General features: G+C 39.8%; 1 protein-coding gene across 6 annotated transcripts in view; it reads right to left on the reverse strand.

The window, feature by feature from the left end:
• The window catches only part of Mark3 (microtubule affinity regulating kinase 3), a 97075-nt gene that overhangs the window by 42694 nt on the left and 27914 nt on the right, over nt 1-26467 (reverse strand). For all 6 annotated transcript variants that reach the window (XM_057782248.1, XM_057782247.1, XM_057782246.1 and 3 more), the window contains exons 3-5: nt 20044-20097; nt 7612-7660; nt 4560-4625 (exon numbers count right to left, since the gene is read on the reverse strand). In XM_057782248.1, the coding sequence (XP_057638231.1) occupies nt 4560-4625; nt 7612-7660; nt 20044-20097 (169 nt within the window). The remainder of the gene's footprint in view (nt 1-4559; nt 4626-7611; nt 7661-20043; nt 20098-26467) is intronic.

Genomic DNA, 26467 nt, shown 5'->3' on the forward strand with positions numbered 1-26467 from the left:
AAGCACAAGACCTATACATACGCACATGTACAGACATCATACACCCATTAAAACAATAAAAAACAAGAAAACTACTAGTGGATGAAACCTGCTCACTGTTGTAGAGACCACAGAGCTCCAAATAGCCAAATCATAATCTATTTATAAATTCAAATGCAATATAAACTTCTTAAGAGATTACTACAACTATGAAGCACACGTATAATAACTAAGATTTATAAATCAGGAATACAACTTATAAGCCAGAAAAAAAAATTTCCTATTAACAATGTATTAACACTCAGATTAAATAGCTAGACTAAAAGCCTCTAAAGGCTATTTACTAGGTGAACAAAGCTTATAAGCACTCCTGCTAAGGACAGGGATAACATGGCTTGAATGGAAGGACTGGATGGGAAGCTCAGAATGCCTTTATTTCTAGTTTGGGCCTTGAAACGACCTTTCTGAGCAACTCTAAGATTCTACCAAATGAAGAGCTACTGTCATGTATGGTACACACGCTTTTTTTAAAAAATATTTTATTTATTTTTTATGTATACAATATTCTGTCTGTGTGTCTGTCTGCAGGCCAGAAGAGGGCATCAGATTTCATTTCAGATGGTTGTGAGCCACCATGTGGTTATTGGGAATTGAACTCAGGACCTTTGGAAGAGCAGGCAATGTTCTTAACCACTGAGCCATCTCTCCAGCCCCAGTACACATGCTTTTATTCCAACATTGAGGGGGCAGAATCAGGCAGATCTCTATGAGTTTAAGAACACCTTGGTCTATAGAGTAAATCCTGAGGCAGCAAAGACTACACAGTGAAAGCTTATCTCAAACAAACATTCAAAAGAAAGAAAGGAAGGGCAGGCGGCTATATAGGAGATCAACTGTCTTTATATATATTTGGATTTTCGAGACAGGGTTTCTCCGTAGCTTTTTGGTTCCTGTCCTGGAACTAGCTCTTGTAGAGCAGGCTGGCCTCGAACTCACAGAGATCCTCCTGCCTCTGCCTCCCGAGTGCTGGGATTAAAGGTGTGAGCCACCACCGCCCGGCTTTTATATATAAAGCTGGGCGGTGGTGGTGCATGCCTGATGTAGGAGTGCCATCTGTCTATGTGTTACTTTCATTGGTTAATAAAGAGACTGCCTTGGCCTTTTAATAGGGCAGAAAATTAGGTGGGTGGAGTAGACAGAACAGAATGCTGGGAAGAAGGGAAGTGAGGCAGATGCCATAGCTCTCCTCTCCGAGATGGATGCAGGTTAAAATCTTCCTGGTAAGCCACCACCTTGTGGTGCTACACACATTAATAGAAATGGGTTAATCAAGATGTGAGAGTTAGCCAAGAAGAGGCTGAAACTAACTAATGGGCCAGGCAGTGTTTAAATGAATACAATTTGTGTGTTGTTCTTTCAGGTGTAAAGCTAACCATGTGGGAGCCGGACAGGACGAAAAGCAGGTCTGCTCGCCTCATCACTACACATGCCTTTAATCCCAGCACTCAGGAGGCAGAGGCAGGTGGATCTTTGTGAGTTCGAGGTCAGCCTGGTCTACAAGAGCTAGTTCCAGGACAGGTGCCAAAGCTACAGAGAAACCCTATCTCGAAGAAAAAAAAAAAAGGAAGAAAGAAAAAGAAAAAGTTGAGTGGTGGTGGCACGCACCTTTGATCTCAGCATTCAGAAGGCAAAGGCAGGAAGATCTTTGAGTTCAAAGCCAGCCTGGTCCACCCAGTCTATGTGCCAACCATGGTGCCAGAAACAGAGAAAGAACTGATGACCAGGAAAGCAGCTGTTCTATATAGTAGAACTTACATGTGATTCTGAACCACTAGTCCCCACAAGCTCAACCCTTAAGAAAAATAGAACCAACAGAGCTATACACATCCACTTAGCTTTTTGTTTTTTGTTTGTTTTTGAAGATGGGGTTTCTCTGTAGCTTTGGAGGCCTGTCCTGGAACTCACTCTGTAGACCAGGCTGACCTCGAACTCACAGAGATCCATCTGCCACTGCCTCCTGAGTGCTGTGATTAAAGGTGTGTGCCACCCCGCCCCCCAAGCCACACATCATCTTGTAATCATATGTATTGAAGTCATTTTTGGCTTTTGTAAATACATTTATCAATGACATTAAAATTGATAATAAGTTGGATATGTAGCTCTGTGATAAAACTTATGTTTTTAAGCCCTACCTAGATTTCAATCCCCAGTACAAAAACAGACAACAACAAAAACAAACAAACAAAACCAAGAAAACTGTGCTGGTGGCACACACCTTTAATCACAGCACTCAGGAGGCAGAGGCACACGAATCTGCCTGATTTACAGAGATCGTTTCAGGATAGTCAAGGTTACAAAGAGAAACCTTGTCTTGAAAAACCAAAAACCAAACAAAAACCTAAGAAACTGATATAAAACATCTATCATGTATTTATACATCAAAACTCCAAAATACTTGGGATAAACAAAATGTCTGTAGATACATAAGTCTCCCTCTCAGACTGTTATTTAGAATTTAAAAAGAAAGAAAATTTGTTGTGATATTTTGTGTTCTGAGAAATAAAGCCAGCCAGGAGATTAGAGGGTGAAGCTATCCACAAGTTAACCATAGAGGTCTGGAGGTCTGTACAGAGAGGAGACAGGAAGTAACAACACAGGGCAGAGACAGGATCTCAGTCCTTCAGGTCAAAGGATGTGGAGAGGTAAGAAGTGACTGTAGCTATTCCTTTGCTTCTCTGATCTTACATTATTTACCTGGATATCTGACTTGAGGTTTTTACTCCTAAGACCAATTAAGACATGCTTCAGGAATTCCAGTACATGCCATAGTGCAGATGACTTTGACAACATTATATTAAGGAAAATATTCTAAGTCAAGAACAAATGGACAAATATTGTACTTTATATTTGGACTTAAACTAGTCCAATTCAGAGACAGAAAATAGTTTGGTGGATGTAAGGAGCTGAGAAAAAGAAAGGAAACAAGTAAGGCTTATTTAATGAATGTACAACTTCAGTTTAGGAACATTTCTGGAGAAACAGACAATAGTGAGGAGTATGGAATTATGTGCGTGTACGTAATGTCACTGTGCGGGTTAGTTTTATGTCAACTTGACATAAAACTATCTGAGAGGAGGGAACCTCAATCAGAAAATGCCTCCATAAGACTGGACTGTAGACAAGCCTGTATAGCATCTTCTTAATTGGTTATTAATATAGGGGAGCCCAGGCCATTCTGGGTGGTACCATCCCTGGGCTGGTATTCCTGGGTGCTATAAGAAAGGACGGCTGGAGGAAAAAGAAAAAAGAAAAAGAAAGCAGGCTGAGTGAGCCATCAGGAGCAAGTCAGTAAGCAGCATCTTCTATGGCCTCTGTTATCAGCTCCTGCCTCCAAGTTCCTACCCTGTTTTCTTTCAGTGATAGACTATACTGTGAAAGTATAAGCTGAATAAACCCTTTCTCCCAAACTTATTTTTGGTCATGGTGTTTATAACAGCCATAGAAAACCTAAGACAGTCATTCAACCATATACTTGAAAATGGTTCAAATACTGGGCTAGATGTGGTTGTATTGGTGGGGTGCTTACTTGGCATTCAGGAAGATCTGGGTTCTAAGCCCAGAATCACCCCAGCCCCCAAATAAGAAAAAGAAAAACAATTGGGAATGGTGGCACACATGTATAATCCCAGTATCTAGGAGATAGAAGAAAGATGATCAGAAATTCAAGGTCATCAGGCTAGAAAGAAAGGAATTTAAGTACTAAATTTCATGTAATATATTTTAGTACAATGAAATCACGAGAGTTGTTGTATATTATCAACTAGCAATGTTAAAAGTAGAGCCAGAGAGATGACTCGAGGGTAAAGTGCTGATCATTTGAGTTCAAGTCCATGGTGGAAGCAAAGAACCAATTCCTTCAAGTTGTTCTCTGACCTCTACAAGTTTGCTGTTACACGTGCCCATACATATACATAATAATTAAAGGTAATAAAAAGCAGTAATGCTGGGCTGGACAGATGGCTCATCGGATAAGAGCACTAGGTGCTCTTTTAAAGAACCTGGGCTCAGTTCCCAGCAACCACATGGCAATTTACAACTGCCTGTAACTCCTGTTCTTACGGATCTGATACCCTCACAAAGACATACATGCAGGCAAATATCAATGCACATAAAGCAAAAATAAATAAATAATTTTGAAAAAATTATAATGCTAATACTCAAACACTACAACCCACATAACTGACAAGGTTGAGGCCAGCAGTTCTCACTCTGATACCAGTTTACAATATCTGAGCGTTAAATTTTTGTTTGTTTGTTTTCCGAGACAGGATTTCTCTGTGTAGCCCTTGCTGTCCTGCAATTCACTCTAAGATCATCAGGCTGGCCTCAAGCTCACAGGGATCAGCCTACCTCTGCCTCCCGAGCACTGGAATTAAAGGTGTGAACCACCACTGCCCGGCTGCTAAATAAAATCTTAATGACTATTCATACAGGCACTGTGTCTGCCCACTGTTCTTAAAGAGAAAAAAAGGAAAACATATACATACCTCTCATTCTGGAAGCAATATAAATGTGCTTACCTCCACTTGCATATTCCATGATTAAGTAGAGTGTTTTTTCTGTTTCAATGACCTCGAACAACTTCACTGAAGGGAAAGGAGAGATGAGAAAAAAGAACAACTGTATGTACAAAACATGTACCTATAAGCTACAAATATACCCCAGTTATTTCCTGCTAAAGGTTTTAGAAAGCTGGCTTTTAGCCGGGCAGTGGTGGCGCACGCCTTTAATCCCAGCACTCGGGAGGCAGAGGCAGGCGGATCTCTGTGAGTTCGAGACCAGCCTGGTCTACAAGAGCTAGTTCCGGGACAGGCTCCAAAACCACAGAGAAACCCTGTCTCGAAAAACCAAAAAAAAAAAAAAAAAAAAAAAAGACAGGGTTTCTCTGTAGTTTTGGAGCCTGTACTGGAACTAGCTCTTGTAGACCAGGCTGGTCAGATTTTATTACAGATGGTTGTGAGCCACCATGTGGTTGCTGGGAATTGAACTCAGGACTTCTGGAAGAGCTGTCAGTGCTCTTAACATCTGAGCCATCTCTCCAGCCCTACATACTGGCTCTTTTGAGAAAATTATCTTAATGCAATATGAATTGAAAAAAAGTAAATTTAGCCAGGGGGTGGCAGCGCACACCTTTAACCCCAGCAGGGAGACAGAGACCAGCAGATCCTCTGAGTTCAAGGTCATTTTGGTCTAAAAGAGTGAGTTCTAGGACAGCCAGGGCTACAAAAAGAAACCCTGTCAAAAAGAAACTCTGTCTTCAAACACAAGAAAACAAACAAATAAACAAAGAACCAAAACAAAACAAAATTTAAATTTATCCCATTTAGTAAATAGAGCACTGGGATTAATAAGAGTTTATTTTACACTTGCCAAGTACACAGAGGTACACTTTGATCCCATGGACACTAGTGATCAAATATTTAGAGATGAAATTCTGAGTAGTAGTGATAGAGTAAATTTTGGTGAAAATTTTGAATCTAAAATCCAAAATTTGGGGCTGTAGAGATAGATGGCTGGGTGGGTAAGAGCACCAACTGTTCTTCCAGAGGACCCAGGTTCAATTCCCAGCACCCACATGGCACCTCATAAGTTTATGTAAATCCAGTCCTTGGGCGACCCTAACACCTTCACAACATTGCACATGAAATAAGGTTTTATGTCAGATGGTGGTGGTGCACACCTTTAATCCCAGCACTGGAGGTGGGGGGAGGCAGAGGCAGGCGGATCTCTGTGAGTTTGAGGCCAGCCTGGTCTACAAGAGCTAGTTCCAGGACAGGCTCCAAAGCTACAGAGATACCCCTGTCTTGAAAAAATACAAAAAACCAACCCAAACCAAACCAACAAAAAATCCAAATTTTAATGACTATCCTTAAAGTGTTGAAATAAAAAACAAAGAAAGGCTTCTTTCCGTTATTATACTTATTGTAGTTTTTCTTTTTCTCTAACTATATATTTATGGATTCTCGCATGTATATTTTTTCATTAATATCGCTTCAGGGTGATAGTAGCATTTTCTGCATAGTACTGCATAAAACAACAATGTTTTTTATTTACATATTTTATATGCATTGGTTCTTTGTCTATAAGTATGTCTGTGTAAGGGTGTCAGATCTCCCTGGAAATAGAATTACAAACAGTTGTGAGCTGCCATGTGGGTACTGGGAATTGAACTTGGGTCCTCTGTAAGAACAAGTGCTCGTAACTGCTGAGTCATCTCTCCAGCCCCAAGAATGTTTTAAATGACAGTGACTAATTTAATCAAATTGAGTGTAATCTATTTGCTTAAGTATATACTCAAATTAAAAAAAATTCAACGTGGTGGCACAGGCCTTTATAATTCTAGCACTTGGGAGGCAGAGGGAGGTAGTTCTCTGCGAGTCTGACTGAGGCCAGCCTGCTCTACAGAGTGAGTTCCAGAACCATCAGGGCTACACAGAGAAACCCTGTCTCAAAAAACAAAAACAAAAAAATTCGGTGTGGAAACTTTTTGTCTTCTGCAGCTATATGTTATTTTTCTTTTCTGAGGAATTCATAGGTTCTCCAAAACATGACACTACCTATCTCATTTACTCTTGGAATATTTTAGAAAAAGGAGCATTGTTTTATAAAAATGCAGTTACATTATTAAAAACCCTATTAGGATATATAGAATCAAAAGTTTTCATAGGTGTGCATGTTGGTCAATTTGTGTGTTTCACTTTGGTCCCACAATTACGAGGACAGAAAAAGGTTCTTTCCTTGTCTTTAACCACCTATCACAGTTAAGCACATGAAGAACAAGCAAACAGCTCCTATACCAATTTCGTTAGATAATATTATCCCATCTTTTATATACTACTTTGTACAAATATTTTCTTAGGAACACAGACACAGCAAGTTTCTTTGAAAATATTATCAACTAATGAAATACAATTAGATTTCCCAATACACTAAAAAAAATTAATCAGCCTGATTATATATACTCCTATGGCATTAAAGTTTAAGACAAGTGCTTAAGAGGTGGCCCAGTGTTTAAGAGTACTGACTGCTCCCCAGAGGACCTGGGTTCAATTCCCAGCACTTATTTATTTATTTATTTATTTATTTATTTATTTATTTATTTATTTATTTATTTATTATGCATACAATATTCTGTGTGTATATCTGAAGGCCAGAAGAGGGCACCAGACCTCATTACAGATGGTTGTGAGCCACCATGTGGTTGCCGGGAATTGAACTCAGAACCTTTGGAAGAGCAGGCAATGCTCTTCACCACTGAGCCATCTCTCCAACCCAATTATGGCAGCTCACAACTCTCTGTAACTCTAGTTCCAGGAGATCTGACACTCTCACACAAATATACATACATGTAAACAAAACACCAATAAAATAAACATTTTTTTTAAAAAAAAAAACCTTAAGTCAAAATGTTTAATCCCTGTAATTTCAAAGAGCTAGTACAAACAGTAACTTGTATATATTTTATTAAAAATATACCTGGGTTGGGAGAAGCTTCCTATCACTTCAGAAATACATATTTAGCTTTATGACACATTTTCAAGACTTCCAAGTATTTAAGAAAATGGAAAGTACCTATGTTTGGATGATTTAAAATCTTCATTATTCTTACTTCTCTGAAGAGCTAAAAAATAAAAAGACAAACCCCTATGTTATTAAATGTTATACTCTGCTTACAGTAAAAATTTAAGTTTTTCTTAGATAACCGCTTCATTATTTATACTACCCTATTCCTAAGAACAAAATAATACAGAAATTCAAAGTACATTTATAACGTATTACCAAGCAGTATTCCAAAATGTTTCCATTAATGGAAATGGCAGCAGTCCTGAGGGGAACAAGAACCACACTCTGAATTTATTTTCGCATTTTTTTTTTTTTTTTTTTTTTTTTTTTGGTTTTGCAAGACAGGGTTTCTCTGTAGCTTTGGAGCCTGTTCTGCAACTAGCTCTTGCAGACCAGGCTGGCCTTGCAGAGATCCACCTGCCTCTGCCTCCCAAGTGCTGGGATTAAAGGCGTGCACCACCACTGCCCCGCTTATTTTGGCATCTTAAAAACAGTTTGTGATTAAACTTCATGTTAACAGTTTGTGAATAAACTCTGATTCATTATCTATACCTAAGAGCCAATAAAAACCTATGCAATGCATGGGGCTGGAGAGAATGCCCAGGGATTAAGAGAACTGCTTGCTCTTACAGAGGTCCTAAGTTCAATTCCCAGCACCCACATGGCAGCTCACAATCATCTGTAATGAGATTTGGTGCCTTTTTCTGGCCTGCAGAACACTGTATACTTAATAAACACATTTTTAAGCAATATAGAATAGGTCCGCTCTTCTTTTACTTTTTTTTTTTTTTGTTTTTGAAGACAGGGTTTCTCTGTAGCTTTGGAGTCTGTCCTGAACTAGCTCTTGTAGACCAGGCTGGCCTCGAACTCACAGAGATCCACACCTGCCTCCGCCTCCCGAGTGCTGAATTAAAGGCGTGCGCAGTCACCACAACCTAGCAATATGGGTCCTCTTGGGCCACACCTCACATGCAGCTACACTTGCTGTACAACTCATTTTAGCCAATGTTATAGTAGCAAAATCAAAGTGAGCCGAGTAGGAAAGTTTGGCCATCAGGTTCTCCCATCTTAGATCTGCGTGAAGCTTCTCCTACCTCTTTCAGGATGAGGAGGTAATACAGAGAAAGAGTCTCCTCGGACCTGAGCCTATGTCAATCCAACAGCACACAGCTGCACCAGTTAACCAAGATGAGACCGTTACACAACTGGCTCAAGCAGGATATACAGAAATGTACAAAGAAAAGACAAGTGTGTGGTGGAAAAACATGCTGGCAAATAAAGACAATTATTTTTTAGAGGATTTTAAAAAATATTTATTTTATGGATATGAGTGTTCTGCCTGCATGCAAGTGCTGCAGAGGTCAGAGAGTGTATTAGATCCCCAAGAACTATAGTTACAGATGACTGTGAGCCACCTCATGGGTGCTAGGAACCAACCTGTGTCCTCTGAAAGAAAAGCCAGTTCTCTTAACTACTGAGCCTTTTTCTTTATCTTCCTACCCAGTCAAGGTCCAAGAACATAGCTGGCTTGCATAAAACTTGCTAAGTAGATCAGGGTAGCCTTGAACTCATAGAAAGCTACCTGTCTCTGCTTCCCAAATACTAGGATGACAAGTCAAGCACCATCACACCCTTTGTTAGGACTGGTGTTTGCTTTGTGCTGTTTTCAATTGTAATGAATTTGGGGTAACTGTCTAAATGTTAAGTAGATCAGAACTTCACAAAGCTATGCTTCTTCTCGGCTGCAACCCCACAGAGCTCTTAGTCTTCTGTTAGAGTGAAGGTAAGGAAGTTAGGGAATTTACAGCAGGGGTCCTTGGGTGCCATGAACAGTAATGTGCTGGGTCAGCAGAGGATTACTGTTTGCAATACTAGAGACTGAACCTAGGACCTAAGGCAAGTGTTCCATCACTGAGGTACATCACCAGCCCACTATCTCACTTTTATTTTAAGACAGTGTCTAAATTTTCCAAGCCAGCCTGGAACACATTCTGTAGACTAGGTTACGTTAAAATCATGGTGAGTTTCCTGCCTCAATTTCCCAAAAAGCTGGGATTACAGACAGAGGCTACAGTATCTGGTGACTGTTTTCTTTCTGTTCAAAGCTGGTGTTTGTTTTGGAGCCACTGTTGGTACTTGAGAGTTCTGCAGCAGTGATGGCCTTTTTGGTATCTTGAGGAAATCCTAGTTATGGGACACTCAAGGAATTATCTATTTTACAGGTAGGAGAGAACCAGTTAGTGCTCTTCATGGGGTCTGCAGTGCTCCTTGCCACTAGGCTACTTGGGGGCACTGTTGCTTCAGCTTTTATAAATCAGTAGTTTTCAGGGGCTGGAGGGTTGGCTCAATGGTTAAGAGCACTCGTTACTATTGCAGAGAACCAGGATTCGATTTTCAGCACCCATATAGCAATTCACAACTGTCTATAACTATAGTCCCAGGGGATCTAAAACCCTCTTCTGACCTCAGTGAGAATCAGACATAATACCATGCACAAACACATGCAGTCAGGTCATACACACAAAATAATGTTAAAGGAAAAACAAAACAGTAGTCTTCAGAACTCTGTACATTGGATTCATTTGTGGATTCTTTTTAAAGACCAAAGCTTTCTTCCCCAGATGAGTACTTTCCTCCCAGGAGCTCCTGGCTTTAAGGGTTGGGACAATAGTGACAGTGCATTACAATGAGAATGGCCTGGGACAGACACTCTTCTATGAGGCAGACTGTTTTAAATTTTTTAATTAATTTATTCATTTTATTTATTTATTCTTAGGTTGTTTTTTTTTTTTTTTTTTTTTTTTGGTTTTTCAAGACAGGGTTTCTCTGTGGTTTTGGAGCCTATCCTGGAACTAGCTCTTGTAGACCAGGCTGGTCTCAAACTCACAGAGATCTGCCTGCCTCTGCTTCCCAAGTGCTGGGATTAAAGGTGTGCACCACCACCGCCCGGCTCTCTTAGGTTTTTTGAGACAGGGTTTCTGTGTAGCCTTGGCTGTCGTGAAACTTGTCCTATAGTCCTGGCTGGTCCTAAATTCACAGAGATCTCCTGCCTTTGCCTCCTAACCATGAGTGCTGGGATTAAATATGTGCACCAACAGTGCCTGGCCTATTCATTTTACTTAATGCATGTTTTGCCATTTCTCTAGCCACAACACAGCCTTTTTTAATGAAAATTCCTTCCCCATGAGTCCTGTAAGTCCTGGGGATTGCTTCTACCTGCACTGCTAATTCCTTCCTTCCCTCTGTGGGACTCTTAGGAACATCTCCTGGACTTCTTTCTCCAACAGCTCAATACAGACTACTTACAACATCCTGGTCATAGAATAATTGTTAATCTATTTTCCCCTTCTTTTTCTTTTCTTTGCTATTGTCTTCTTCCTTGACTCTCCTGCACTGATCTGTAGCAGGCTGGCTTCAAAGATGGTATCTACCATAAAAGACAATTTTCTAGTTTTTATTTATATGTATTTATATGTATGGTGTTTTGTCTGCATGTATGAATGTGCACCACACGTGCCTGAAGAAACCAGAAGCTGTTGTCTCCTGGAACTGGAACTAGCGATGGTTGCGAGCAGTTATGTGAGTGCTGGAAGTAAAACCTGGGTCTCCTGGAAGAGCAAAAAGCACTCAACTGTGAACCATTGCTCTAGCAAAGACAAAAGTATTTTTCAGAGCTGGCTGTCATATATAAACACAGCGTATCCATCGTCAACATCTGAAGTAGAGATTAAGACCCAAGGAACCATTTTCTAAGAGTTCGGGAACTACTAAACTAACCCAAGCTTGCTAAGAATACCTGAGCCTTACATTTACTCTCGACATATCAGACAGAAGGAAGATGATATTCAACAAGTGGTAGACACGTCAACCTTTTGAAAAGAGAGCACAGGGTGTTCCACCTGCCCTTTGGCTGGTGACATTTCCTATCAGGGTCAGTCTTTTGAGTTTTTGTTGCACTCAGTATGTGTTACCAGAGTTAAGACCCTCTAGTACAGAGCCATATACCTGCCATTAACTCTTTTTTTTTTTTTCTGCCATTAACTCTTAAGTCACATTACTGTTCCTTGGCTAACCCTACTTCTGTTTAATTCTCAAGAAAATAGGCTAGTCTCCCTTTGAGCTTCAGAGGAACTAGAATCCCAGTCTGAGAAGCTAGAACAAAAGGAATGCCAAAGTTGTGGGTTCCAGGCCAAGCTGGGCTATTACAGCAAGACTGCCTTTTAAAAAATTGCTTTTTAAGCCGGGCGGTGGTGGCGCACGCCTTTAATCCCAGCACTCGGGAGGCAGAGGCAGGCGGATCTCTGTGAGTTCGAGACCAGCCTGGTCTACAAGAGCTAGTTCCAGGACAGGCTCCAAAACCACAGAGAAACCCTGTCTCGAAAAACCAAAAAAAAAATAAATAAATAAAATAAAATTAAAAAAAATTGCTTTTTAATTCATTAACCAACCAACCAAATTAAAACAAATAAAGGAGAGGGAGAAATAGTGGCTGATGAGCCCAGCACTTCAAAGGAGGATCACATGGACCTAGAAGTTTGAGATCAGCCTAGGCAGCATAAGGATATCCTGTCTCCAAAAAGAAGACGTTTTAGCAAGGCTAGAAAGATGGTTCAGTAGTTAAGAGCACTTAGTGCTCTTGTAGAGGACCAAGATTTGATTCCTGACACTTACATGGTGGCTCAAAACCATCTGTAAATCAGTCCTATAGAATACAACAGGTACGTATGTGGTGCACATACATGCACATGGGCAAAACATTCATACACTAAAATAAATAACACCAAATGTTTTACTACTTAGTCTACAGCAACAACTTGGAAGGAGAATTATCCACTGAACAATCTTTGCCCCTGTCTTGCTTAATATTTTAAATGGGTGAAAACTTCTCACCTAATTTAGACAGCACAAAAGTAGTGACAGTTAGCAAAAAAGGTCATGGCTCAAAAATGTACCAAACAGGACTGGGGATGTAGCTCAGGGATAGAATACCACACCTACAACACACACACTGACACATACAAGTCCAAGTTACAGAAAAAAAGCATTTTAGCAAGAACTATGTAACTCGGGTAAAGAAAACAACCAATTTAAGAACACTATAAAATAAGCCTATATTAAGGGCATCACCTGTTGAGTGACCAAAAGTCTGAGCATTTACTCTGCAGAAGGGAGAATTGAGAAGACCTCACAGGCTTCACAGTGGGTTTTGCTTCTGGAGCTCCATATGGTGAGACAGAGAACAGTGTTACAGACATAAAGACAGATGCTCATCTACAGTGTAAGAATTTAAGACAATTCTGAAGCCATTTTGACAACTCTAAATCCTCTCAGCCTCTGTGCCATAGTGCTTCCCCTCCTCCCCTGGGAACCAAGGACCTAACAGCTACACTCACACGTACTCAGTTCCTGAACAATTACCCATATATGTATGTTTTGGTTCAGTCCCCTGGGAAACGGGGTCAAAATGACCTCTTACCTCACCTGATCTGGCAACAGCTCTCCAGTCAATTATTGGTAATAGTTCTTTCGAATAAGCCAATCAAAATAGTCAAAGAACAACTCCCCTTGCTTCTGTGGCCCCTTTAAAAGTAGCCTCTGCCATCTATTTGAGGTTCCTTGGCTTCCTGAATGCTGGGGGACCCTGTCATGACAGAATTAATAAAATCCTCATGCTTTTGCATCGGCTGTGGTGTATGAAGTGGTCTCTGGGGGCGACTCCTCCTCGGTGTTTGGACACTAGAGTCCAACAACAGCAAGGGAGGAAAGCTGTCTAACAACAGTTGTTGGACACCAGAAAAAGACGCTGTGGGAGGGGAAGACTGGCCAACAAACCAGTCAGCAATCAGGGTTACATTGTAAAAATAACTATTTTATTACATGTTATAGATGTCTTGTTCTTAATTAGATGGTTCCAGTTTAAGAAAAAGATGGCTGTCTGTATCACGGTGGTGACAAGTTGTTGTCCCAGAGAAGATAGAATTGAGACCTCTGAAAGACTACAGCTGGTACTCCCCAGTCTTTGTGCATCAACACTGAAAATTCCTATGTACTTAAATGTATTTCTTCACCCAGGAAGGGTGTAGGTCAAGGCCTAGGTAAAATTTTATAGCACAGCACTGGGATCAGCTGTACTTATCTGATGGTATCAGAGTCACGTAGAGGACAGGACATTTCTTAAATGAACTACTCCAAAGATGTTGCCCCTTCTGAGATCCATCACAATATGCAGTCACACAGGGAGCACCAGAGTTAGTTAGGAGGCAGTGGCAGGCAGGGAAAGCGAGGAGTCAAGCCTTTATTATGGCTTCCACAGGAAAGGCAAACCAGAGCAAGGCACCTGCTTGGACTGGCTATCTAGGATAATCTCAGAAACTCTGAGATACAGATAGTCTCTAGTTGACACCTGGCCATAGGGTATACTTAAGGGCAAGACAGAGCAGGTGGTTTCAAATACAGGCTCTGAATTTTCTGGTTTGCATATTAAAGGCACATGTAAGGGACAGTAATTTGTTATCTCTAAGAATTAGCTTACCCAGGGTAGAGCTAGTAAGGCCCCAGATACCAAATAATCATGACTAAAATGAAATTAATACAGTGCATACAGCCTGCTTGGTTTTCTTCATAACATTTTCCAAGAAAGTAAGAACTTCACCTGGCTCAATGATGTACCCACAATCACAGAACAGTTCCTGACATACAGTAGGCATTTAAATGTTTACTGAATGAATGAATGTAGATTAAAAACATGGCTTGAGCCAGGCTGTGGTGGTGCACACCTTTATTTCCGGCACTCAGGAGGCAGAGGCAAGCGGGTGGATCTCTGTAACTTCAAGGCCAGCCTGATCTACAAAGGGAGTTGTGGACAGCTAGGGCTACACAGAAAAACCTTGTCTCAAAACCCCTCCGCCCCCCAAAAAAGTTTTGGAATCTGGGAGGTAGTGGCACATGCCTTTAATTCCAGCACTCGGGAGGCAGAGGCAGGCGAATCTACAAATTTGAGGCCAGCCTAGTCTACAGAGCAAGTTCTTGGACAGTCAGGGTTACAGAGAGAAATACTGTCTCCAAAAACCAAAGAGGAAAAGAAAACATGGCCTGAGGGGAGGTAGGGTATAAATCTGCTTCTTTCAGCTACCTAAAATGTTTTCTCAGACTCAAACTACTGACCGACCTCTTTACAGTTCCTCAAACAGGAAGCCTAAGCTCAGTTCTTATCTAGGGTTTTTAAAATTCTAAATCAGGAAAAGTTAATTATAAAAGTGCGGCATAATGGAGCAGAAACGGCCTATAATCTGGAGACGTTATTTTTTGTTTGTTTTTGTTCTGCATCATCACTGACTAGATAGAGGGCTTGGCCATATCAATTTTTCATATTTCTTCAGTGGAAAATAAGAGGGCAATAAGACCCATCTAAGTGAAGGTGAAAATATGCCCATCAGAATAGGTAATATGAAAAGTCCATTGTCTTTTTTATTCTTCAAAGATTTATTTATTTATTACATCTCTACAGTGTTCTACCTGCATGTATACTTGCAAATCAGAAGAGGGCACCAGATCTCATTATAAATGGCTGTGAGTCACTATGTGGTTACTGGGAATTGAACTCAGGAACTCTGGAAGAGCAGTCAGTGCTCTAACCATTGAACCATCTCTCCAGCCCAAAAAAGTCCACTGTCTTTAAGAGAAGAATACAGAGAGGTATACTCTAGTATCTGATGAAAACAAAAGCCTATGTCGACCAATACACAAGAGCAATTCCAGCATGGCTTTATCAATGGTTCTTTCACATATGTAACAGGATGAATAACTGACTAAAGTATTCATCATTCATCAATTAGGGCAGATTATTACTTAATATCCCCGCCTCCCTCATCTTAACAGGGTCTATCCAAGAGTGTGGAGTAGTACACAGCTTTGACCCAGCACTTCAGAGGCAGAGAGGCAAGTGGATTTCTGTAAGACCCAAGCCACCCTGGTCTACAAAGCAAGTTCTAGGCCAGCCAGGGCTACATAGTGAAACTCTTGTCATAAAACAAAAACAATAAACCAGATAGAAAGAATGAGGATCTGCCTCAAGACTAAACATGCAAATATTAATAATTATTGTCATTAACAGTGTACCACAATTCTAGTCCTACAAAAGAGACCTAATTGTAAACTACCATGCACTTCCTAAATGTCACTTATTTCCTATGAAAGGAATAATTTTAAATACACCAAACACTTTTCCCACTCCTACAGACCCTCACCAAAATCCAAGCAAACAACAACTACTCAGCAGAGTGCAAGGCCTACAGGGTTCTTATGATATGTCAAGTTATGTTCTGAGCTTTGCTAAAAGCTCTAAGTATTAACTTATTTTTTTCCAACCCCCTACAATGTGTTTGAAAAGACCCAGACAATGACATGACTTATCACACAGTAGGCAGGACTGAAGCCTGATTTCAGTCCATGCAGTCTGTCTTACACATGCTCTAAGCCTTATTCCTTTGTTGACAGTCTACTTCTAAGACTGAAGGAAAATACTTTGACCTTAGATGGGTTACACCTAGTATAGAGACATGCCTCAATAAAGTGGTGCATACCTTTAATCCTAGCACCTGGAAGGAAGAGACAGACAGATCTCTTAAGTTTCATGCTAGCCACATAGTGAATTCCAGGATAACCAGGGCCATGTACAGAAACCCTGTCTCAATAAATAAAATAAAGGAATGAATGAACAAAGTCTTGGAATTTTGAAAAGGTAAGCATTTTTTTTGTCTAAAAAATGAACTATGATCTCTGAATATGGAGTAAATGTAGTACAGAGGTTGGAGGATAACCCTGGTATCATCCTCAGGTGTCACCCACTCTAACATGGTGGTTTATGGTTGGGGTCTCTTACTGGCCAAGAACCTGGAAAGCAGACGAGGCTGGCCAGCTCTATCATTCACTCATTCACTCATTTATTTGTGGTCAGGGTCTCTCACTGGCCTGAAAACTGCCAAGTACATTAGACTGATCAGTTATCAAGAGCCACCTGTCTCTGTCTCCCCAGGGCTAGGATTTATAAACCTACTACCACACCCAGCTTTATGACTTTCTGCTTTTTATTTAAATTTATTTATACACATAAATATTACAGAAATTCATTAAAAACTGACCTAAAACCTTAGCAATTAAAAGTAGTAGAAGGTGAAAAGTACACAAATAATGGGGAAAAGAAATCTACATTTGCCGGGCGATGGTGGCGCATGCCTTTAATCCTAGCACTCGGGAGGCAGAGGCAGGTGGATCTCTGTGAGTTCGAGACCAGCCTGGTCTACAAGAGCTAGTTCCAGGACAGGCTCCAAAACCACAGAGAAACCCTGTCTCGAAAAACCAAAAAAAAAAAAAAAAAAAAAAAAAAAAAAAAAAGAAATCTACATTTATCCTTTATCTGATGATTATGCACTCAATGGTTAGAAAAAAAGAGACTCAAAATTTTGGGTTTACTTATATGTATTCAGTAAAGTTATCTGACTCAATGTGCCAGCCTGAATATAATAAAATCAACACAATTCTAAAATATATTCAAAAAACGCCTGGGTGAGCTGGTGAACCTCTTCTAGTGATGGCAACATTAATGAACTACACAGTTGATGAACAAATGTGACTAAATAGACAGTTGAATATACTGCTTGTGAGGGCTTAGTGGCTCAGACTTGTAATCTCAGGACTCTGGGAGGCAGACACAAGAGAACAGTCACAAGCTCAAATCCAGCTTAAGCTACATAATAAGACCCTGTTTAAAAACAAAAACAAAATAAAACAAACAAAAATATATAGAGAGAATTGTTACCAGTGTGTACACAATTGTGAATGATAACCACCCAGGAAAAGCTATTAGAACAAGCCTCAAAAAATGGCCAAAGTTGTCATTTTTCAAAAACAACTCACTGTTAAAAAAAACTGAAAACAAATATATAAAGACAGCTTATAGTTTATTTTATCATTAAAAAAAAAAAGACTACTTGATACGCCTTTAATCCCAACACTTAGGAGGCAGAGTAGGCGGATCTCGTATAAGAGCCAGCCTGGTCTAGAGTTGAGTTCCACTACAACTGGGGCTACACGAGAAAGTTTGTCTTGGTGAAAAAAGAAAAAGAAAAGAAAAAAAAGGCTACTTATTTAATGCACTTGGTGACTTTGAGGCCAGCCAGGATCACCTGGTAAGAAAGAAAGAAAAAGAAGAAGGGAGGGAGAGAGGCAGGCAGGGAAAGAGGGAGAAGAGAAAGCAAGCAAGCAAGCAAGCAAGCAAATAGAATCCATACTTCAGAACAAAGGACTGCGATCTGTTTGCAACATATTTAAATAGTATTTATAGTATCAGATGAAATCTACCTCCTCCCTGGTCCTCTCCAAATAACAGATATCCAAAAAATTCAAGATAAAAATCACCCATTAGGAATACAGTAGTAATTAAATTATGCATTACATACACCAAAGTAACTTACAACTGTAGAGTTTGAGGTTTACAAAGCTCTTTTATATAAACTGTTTCATTAATACATCCACTTTGAGATGATGAAAATATTAATTAATAATCATTATGAGGTCTTGATATATTACCTAGGTGAGTTTCAAATATCTGGACTCAAAAGATTCTCCTATGTTGGCACTGCCAGCAGTTAACGCTACAGGCTACACCACCAACACTGGATCAAACTATCTCTATTTTAAAGATGAAAAACTTACTGGGCATAGGGGCACTTTTAATCTCAGCATTTGGGTGGGAGAGCAAGGCAGAAGAACTCTAAGAGTGTGAGGACAGTCTCATCTATATAGAAAATTGCAGTCCAGTCAAGGATACAGTGAAACCCTGCCTCAAAAAACAAATAAGCAACAACAACAACAACAACAAATAAGACCTAAAACTGAAAAGTTTAATGACTTGTTCCTGGTCAAGTTAGACATCCAGTTAAGATAGATAAGAAGGATGGGATGCCTCAATGTGTATCTTGCTATGTAACCCAGACAACCTGAATTTTACCTCCAGAAAAGGAGAAAGCCAACTCCATGCAGCTGTCCACTGACCTCTGCAGAGTACCATGGCACTCACACAACAATAATAAAGTTTTAAAAAGCCAAAGCAGAGTCAGGTGGTGATGGTGGCACACACATTTAATCCCAACATTGGAAGGCAGAGGCAGGTGGATCTCAGTCTACAAAGCAAGTTTTGGGACAGAGAAATCAAAAAAAAAAAAAAAAAAAGTTTAACAAAGCCAAATGGTAGCAGTATGTATGTATTTTAAAATGATATATTGCCTGCCAGGCAGTGGTAGCACAGTCCTTTAATCCCAGCACTCAGAAGGCAGAGGCTGGCGGATCTCTGTAAGTTCAAGGCCAGCCTGGTCTACAGAGTGAGTTCCAGGACAGCTAGGATTGTTAAACATAGAAACCCTGTCTTGAATCTTCCCAGAAAACAAACAAACAGAAAGTCCAATAGTCCTTTGCCTAAGGTTTAAACATTGTGGAAGAGAGGGCAGATTTTAGGAGCCAGAGGATCAGATAATTTGCCGTGAGACTGCATCTCCTAGTAACATCAGAAGCTACACCCATAGTCTCACTAACATGAATGCTGAAACACGAGCTGAACAAGGATAACACCAATAAATATGCCAAACCAGAGAAAAGACCAAGAAGCTTTAGCCCTACACAAAACTACAAATAACTGAGGAACATTGAGAGGAGAGGTAGTCTTCCCCAGGAAAGAGGATACATATTGGTTGTCCAGTGCCATACGGTCAGCCCTAACATACAAGTGGCATTATATGAACTAAACAGATTATAGTTAGGAATGAATACACACACACACACACACACACACACATACAGTAACAATTGGAGAAAAAAGAAGCTATAAATTTAAAGGAGAGCACTGAGGGATTTACGGGAGGACTTGGATGGACGAAAGGGAAGGGAGAAATGTTATAATTAAATTATAATAAAAAAAAGATGGAAGTATCGCTAAACTGCTTAGTCTAGTCTCAAAGATGTTTGGCCTCAAACAATTACCTTTCTCCAGCAGCCTCACAAGGAGCTAGGTCAAGAAAAAGTATATTTCTCAACTGAAAATATTTTGTATTTTTTAAAAATTCTTAGTCAAACATCTAAAATGACTGCTCTCAAATTAAGGTAACCCAACTATATTTATAAAAAATTCCATTTAACTTTTTGGGGAAAGAGAGAAATGCCTAATTAGAAAGCTTAGGCTGGCCTTAAACTTGTGAGGAGAGTTTCTGCTTCTGTCTTCTAAATGCTGGGATTACAGGTATGCACCAGTGTTATGTTCAGCAAGCTATATTCACTGGAGGAAGAGAAAGCTTTGTTGCACTAACTACCAACAGTTAAAACATTTAAAAGGTAAATTATATAGCAATTAAAACAGAAAAATTAAAAATAGCAAATACTAGATCAACATACCTTTTGAAGACTTGTTGGATTCAACTGAGTTTTGTCAATTATTTTTATTGCAACCTAGGGGGGAAAATTATTTACAGATTTTCAGAATTTGCTAATTATAAGCTAAACAGAGTTTTGTAAATTATCACACATATGGCATTGTTAAAAAGCAATCAAAAAAAATAAATCTTAGCTGGTTATTTACAAAGCAATTAGAACTTCGTAAGACTATGTGATTAAAAAGAGACTTCATGCAAACAGTATTACAACATTTTATATTTGTTAAGTACATAGAAGAGGGTGAAATAATCTCTATCCTTCCCCAAAAGTATTACAGAATGAATACACTTCAAAAATTATATGTAGTGTAGCAAATTCTTCACTTTGGGGGGGTATTAGAGCTGACTAGACAATCTTATTCCTGTTAGGCAAGTGTTGTCCTACTGACCTATTCCCCCCAACTCCCACTTAACTATTTACTGAGACTAATTTCAGTGAATTCTGTAATTCCAGGGCAGAAACTTGAAAGGAATGTGAGCCTAAAATACCCTTTGGGGTATCTTAAACATAGTACTTTTGTAAGTATTAAATAAGTTGGTACTAAATCTGAAAACAACAAAAGAATCCACCCAAAAACAGACGTCCTGATGAGGTGGCATACATCTGTACTTCTGGTACCAAGGAGACTTAAGGCAAGAAGAGTGCAAGACCTGTCTAGGTAATGCATCTCAAATAACAATGGAAAGACCAAAACTCCAGACCAATCTTGGGCTAACCGTGGGACGCATATACAGAGGCAATAAATGTGTCACCTAGCAACCTTTGTTCAGAAAGGGTATACCAGCAAACAGTATTTTTTTTAAAGCCATTAGAATTCAAGGAGAAACTACGGCTTCTTTTAATATGTATGTCTTACTGAAAAATTGAAGGAGTCAGCCAGGTGGTGGCGGAGCACACCTTTAATCCCAGCACTCAGGGAAGCAGAGGCAGACGGATCTACGTGAGTTCGAGACCAGCCTGGTCTACAGAGCAAGTTCCAGGGCAGCTAGAACTATATAGAGATTGCTGGGATTAAGGATGTGCACCAGGGTCTGGCTCAAATTACTGATTCTCTAGGAACCTGTTGGCCTCCAGAATCAAGAAAGAAGAAACATCGTAACAATGATTCTGATTGCTTCAAGGCAACTCAGAATTGAGAGAAAAAAATGTGTGTGCACGTGAAAAAAGTCAAAATACTAGTTCCATATTTGGAAATATAAATTTAAGTGGAAAATGCAGAAAAAAGTATTTGCTAGTCAGATATTCAAACGTTACCTATACATATCTCACCTGGGAGGAACCAGTCTATCTTTATAGCCTAAATTGTACTGTATTGCATAACAGTTTCCTCTGAGATTGTAACATTCCATCCTTCAGTATGAAGATAAACAACTCAAGATAGCTTTAGAAAGTCCCAGAGCCGGGCGGTGGTGGCGCACGCCTTTAATCCCAGCACTCGGGAAGCAGAGGCAGGAGGATCTCTGGGAGTTCGAGGCCAGCCTGGTCTACAAGAGCTAGTTCCAGGACAAGCACCAAAGCTACAGAGAAACCCTGTCTCGAAAGACAAAAAAAAAAAAAAAAAAAAAAAGAGAAAAAAAAGAAAGTCCCTGAAACCAACCAGATTCACTAGGCTCTTTTTCCCAGGATAAAGCAATAAAACCTGATGTTCCCCCTCCGATCAATGGAGTTTAGCTGCGAAAAAGACTGAAACTAGATCAGGGCGCTGCCTGGAAGTTTAAATAAACTGAGGCAGCTGGAAAGGGCACTCTTCAACCTGGTGAACTACCTGTATGTAGGCTGTGCAGTGTGCCCCAGGTTCCCAGCCTTGTAAACGTCACTCAAGCTAGGGTGGCTTTAATGATATAGCTGTCTTTGAGTAATTTCTGCTCCTGTAAGTGATCGTGTAGTCTGACATTTCTCTCCCGAGTGCCTGTTCCCAAATACCCGGCAGCCACTTCCCAATTACCACACAGAGGCTTATATTAATTATAAATGCTCGACTGACAGCTCAGGCTTGATACTAGCTAACTCTTTTTCCAGAGAGAGTTTCTGTGTATCAGCCCTGAATTTCCTGGAATTCACCAGGCTGGCCACAAACTCAGAGATCCACCTGCCTCTGCCTCCCAAGTGCTGGGATTGAAGGCGTGTGCCACCATCGTCCAGCTAAAAAAATAAAACTTTTAATAATAAAAAAAGAAAGACCTCTAAATCCCTTAAGGTCGCAATAGCCTGAATAGTAGTCTGCTTAAGCTGCCATAATAAATACCATAGACTAGTAGCTTAAACAGAATAATTCATTTTCCCTGTTTTAGTGGATGATAGTTCAAAATCAAAGTGCCAGCAGGGTTGGTCCTGGTGAGGCCTTTGATCCTGCATCCTTCTCACAGTATCCTCACATAGTAGAGAGGATTCTCTGTTGTCCTGTTTTTTACAAAAACATATATATCATTGATTACAGCTCACTTAAACGTCTGTGAAGACCCTATTACCAAATATAGTCATGCTATAAGCCAGAACTTCAACTTAAGTTTAAGAACAAACCAGGCAGTGGTGGCACATGCCTTTAATCCCAGCACTTAGAAGGCAGAAGCAGGTAGATCTTGGAGTTCAAGGCCAGTCAGTTCTACAAAGAGAGTGTCAGGACAGCCAAGTCTACACAGAGAAACCTTGCCTTGAAAAACAAAACAACAACAACAACAAAAGTTTGAGGACATACCCTTTAGTCAATGGCGGATGCAAACAACGACAGTAGTTGGTTACAAAATAAAACTTCAGGGACTAAAGAGAGGACAAAGCAGTTAAGAGCACTTGATGCTCTTGCAGAGGACTAAAAATCAGTTCCAGCATCTACACGGCGACTCACAATAATCCAAAAGTCCAGGTCCAGAGGATCCAAACCCCCTATTCTGACCTTTGTGAGCACCAGGAACACTCACAGTGCACATACATACATGCACATTGAACACTAATACACATACAAGGGAAAAGAATCTTAAAATAAAAAAGTAACTTTCCAATCACAACAATAAAATACAACAGCAAGCAAAAATGTCACACGAAAAAAAAAGTTGACTGAGAAACATAGAGCAAGCATTCAATACTTGGGAGGTAGAGACAAGTGGGTTTCTGAATTTAAGGCTAGCCTGGTTTACAGAAAAAGTTCTAGACCAGCCAGGGCTACTCAAAGAAACCCTGACTCAGTAAAAAAGAAAAAGAAAGAAGGAAAAGCAACAGGTACACAGTAAATACTACACAATTTCAACAGCATTTATATATTAAAAACAAACATTAGTTTAAGTGAACAGTAATTCTATATAGCCAAGAGATAATGTCTAAAAATGGAAAATAAGCAATAACACAAAGCTTTAAAAAAATTTTGTGGACGTCTTAGATTACTAAAAATTGAATCTATCTGAAACCGTGGTGCCGTTCTTTTTGGCAGTAAAACTAAACACTTTACATACAAAATTAAGTACAATTACAAAATTTAAAGTTTTCCTGCAGCCATAATGTAACTATTTGGTTGACGATTGGGTGCAGATCACATGTAGATCACTTCCCTAACATGATAGCTCAAATGAACATCATTTGTAGCTCAAGCAGGCCTTTAACTAATGGTCCTCCTGCCTCAGTCTCCCAAGTCATGGCTTTTTATATTTGAGTGCCCCCTTAGAAGCAAGTGGTACTATGTATCATTGGTCAGTGTTGAACTGATGGTCCCACAACTCACTCAATGCCTGAGGGTGTTTACCTGAACACAGGCATTTTCTCTGCAAGACACATCTCAGCCTTGCAATTAGGACAACTAAATAGTACTGCATCACTATGTTCAGGAACCACATTAATCAGCACAATTATTGAAAAAACAAAAAACTCACATATAAAAAAATAGCTGGGCAGTGGTGGCATACAACTTTAATCCCAGCACTTAGGAGGCAGAGGCAGGAGGATTTCTGTGAGCTTAAGGACAACCTGGTCTACAGAGTGAGTGCCAGGATAGGCTCCAAAGCTACCCTGTCTATCTAGTAAATAGAAAAAAATACAAACAAACAAATAAATAAATGTAGCATTAAATAGACTGAAGGGGACAAATTAATGCAAAAGCACTGTAAGGGTTGATGCCTGCAAAAAACTTTTATCAAGTATATAAACTGGTAAGCATAAACTCTGTCCTGGAGTGAATGGTGGTAATGGCTTCGTAAAAATATTATCACTAAACTGTAAACTTCAAACAATTAAAATTCTTACACTACATGTATTTTCAACACAATAAAGCAGTAGTACAGGCCAGTAATCCTAGCACTTGAGAGGCTAAAGGAGTAACAGCATTGAGCCCAGTCAGGGTAAGAGAGTGACTTCTAGGCTAACTTGGGCTACAAAGCTGACACTCTAGCTCAAAGAACCACAAAACAAAACAATTCTCCCATGAGTGTAACAAAGCAATTTTCTTACATCTAAGAATTGATTTTACAGCCAGGAGAGATGGCTCAGTCAGTAAGAACACTTGTTGCAGCCAGGTGGTGATAGTACAAGCTTTTAATCCCAGCATTTGAGAGGCAGAGACAGGCAGATATCCATAAATTTAAGGCCAATCTGGTCTACAGAGTGAGTTCCAGGACAGGACTGTCACACAGAGAAATGCTATCTCGAAAAACAAACAAAAGAACACTTGAACAGTTGTTCTTGCAGAAGTCCTGGGTTCAATTCCCAGCACCTACCCCACATAGTAGCTCACAACCATCCAAAATTCCAGTTCCGGGGATCTGACCTCCGAAGGTGCCAGGAAAACATGTAGTACACATACATACACATAGGCAAAAACACTCATACATGTACAAGAAAATAAATAAATCTTAAGGTAAAAAATATTAAAAAGAGAACATGGCTTTGCCCCTGTACTTTCAGAATGTACTAAAAGCATAGTATCAGCTTTAGCTATCAGTTGCATATATTATTACATATTATACAAGGGCTTTCTTTCAATCTTCTGTTGCTCACTTCCAAATCTGCTATTGAATACTTCATACTCAGCTGAAGCAAATTATTCTGGATATTAACTTTGCCAGTCTTTGTACAATTGTTTTTAATTAAAATTCAATTATACTCCTTTTGTCCTAAGAAACAACTCTATGCTGAGTTCTAGAATAGCATCAAAGACAATATCTTTGATATAATATCTGAAAGAGTAAGGTATCATTTTACTTTCCAAATCAGGGTTTCTCTGCAGAGTCTAGACCTGGCGGTCCTGGAATTCATTCTGTAGACCAGGCTGGCCTCAGAGATCCACCTGCCTTGCTTTCCAAATGCTGGAATTAAAGGTGTGCACCACCACCGCCCACCTGGCATTCCTCCCTCTTTAATAATGTATTTCTTCATCTACTTCAACAAAACCAATGCAGAGAATACTAAAACTTAGCAAACTTCTATTAAGTCTCACAGTAAAGACATCTGTGGGGGAAAAAAATGGGGCTAAAGAGATGACCCAGCTGTTATGAACGCAAGCTGCTCTTACAAAAAGCATAAATTAGTTCTCACACCCATGCTGAACAGCTGAAACTAGCTCTCAGAAGACCGATGCCCTCTTCCGGCCTCGAAGAACTGCACACATGTGCACACACTCCCAGAGACACATGTATACACATATTAAAAATAAAAATAAGGACTGTATAGATGATTCTACAATTAGGAGCACTCTACTCTTGTAGTGACCCAGGTTCAATTCCTAGCACCACAACAGGTAGTTCACAAAACTGCCTAAATTATCCCCAGTGCCAGGGTGTCCAACGCCCTCCCCTCTGACCTATACATAAGCAGACACACATAAAAACATATAATTAGGCCAGGCGGTGGTGGTACACACCTTTAATCCCAGCACTCAGGAGGCAGAGGCAGGTGGATCTCTGTGAGTTTGAGACCAGCCTGGTCTACAAGAGCTAGTACGAGGATAGGCTCCAAAGCTATAGAGAAACCCTGTCTTGAAAAACCAAAACAAACAAACAACATATAGTTAAAATAAAAATTTAAAAATTGAAACCTTAAATAAAAAGAAATTAAAACAATATTCCCACCATAATTTTAATGTAAACACTTACTTTCAAAATGTTACATACTTATTGTATATTAACTTTCTTGCGTGTGAGGTGTTTTTTTTTTTTCAAGACAAGGTTTCTCTGTGTAACAGCCCTAGCTGTCCTGGAACTAGCAGGCAGATATATGTGAGTTCGAGATAAGCCTGGCCTACAGAGCTCCAGGACAGACTCTAAAACAACCCAGACAAACCTTGTCTCAAAAACCAAAACCAAAATAACAAACAAAATATAAGACTATCTGAAGCCTCAAAGTTTAATATGCCTCAGGATCAAGTTTAACCATTGTTACATGCCTAGCACACACAATACTGTGTGTT

The sequence above is a fragment of the Chionomys nivalis genome, chromosome 10, assembly GCF_950005125.1.
Source record: "Chionomys nivalis chromosome 10, mChiNiv1.1, whole genome shotgun sequence".
NCBI lineage: Eukaryota > Metazoa > Chordata > Mammalia > Rodentia > Cricetidae > Chionomys > Chionomys nivalis.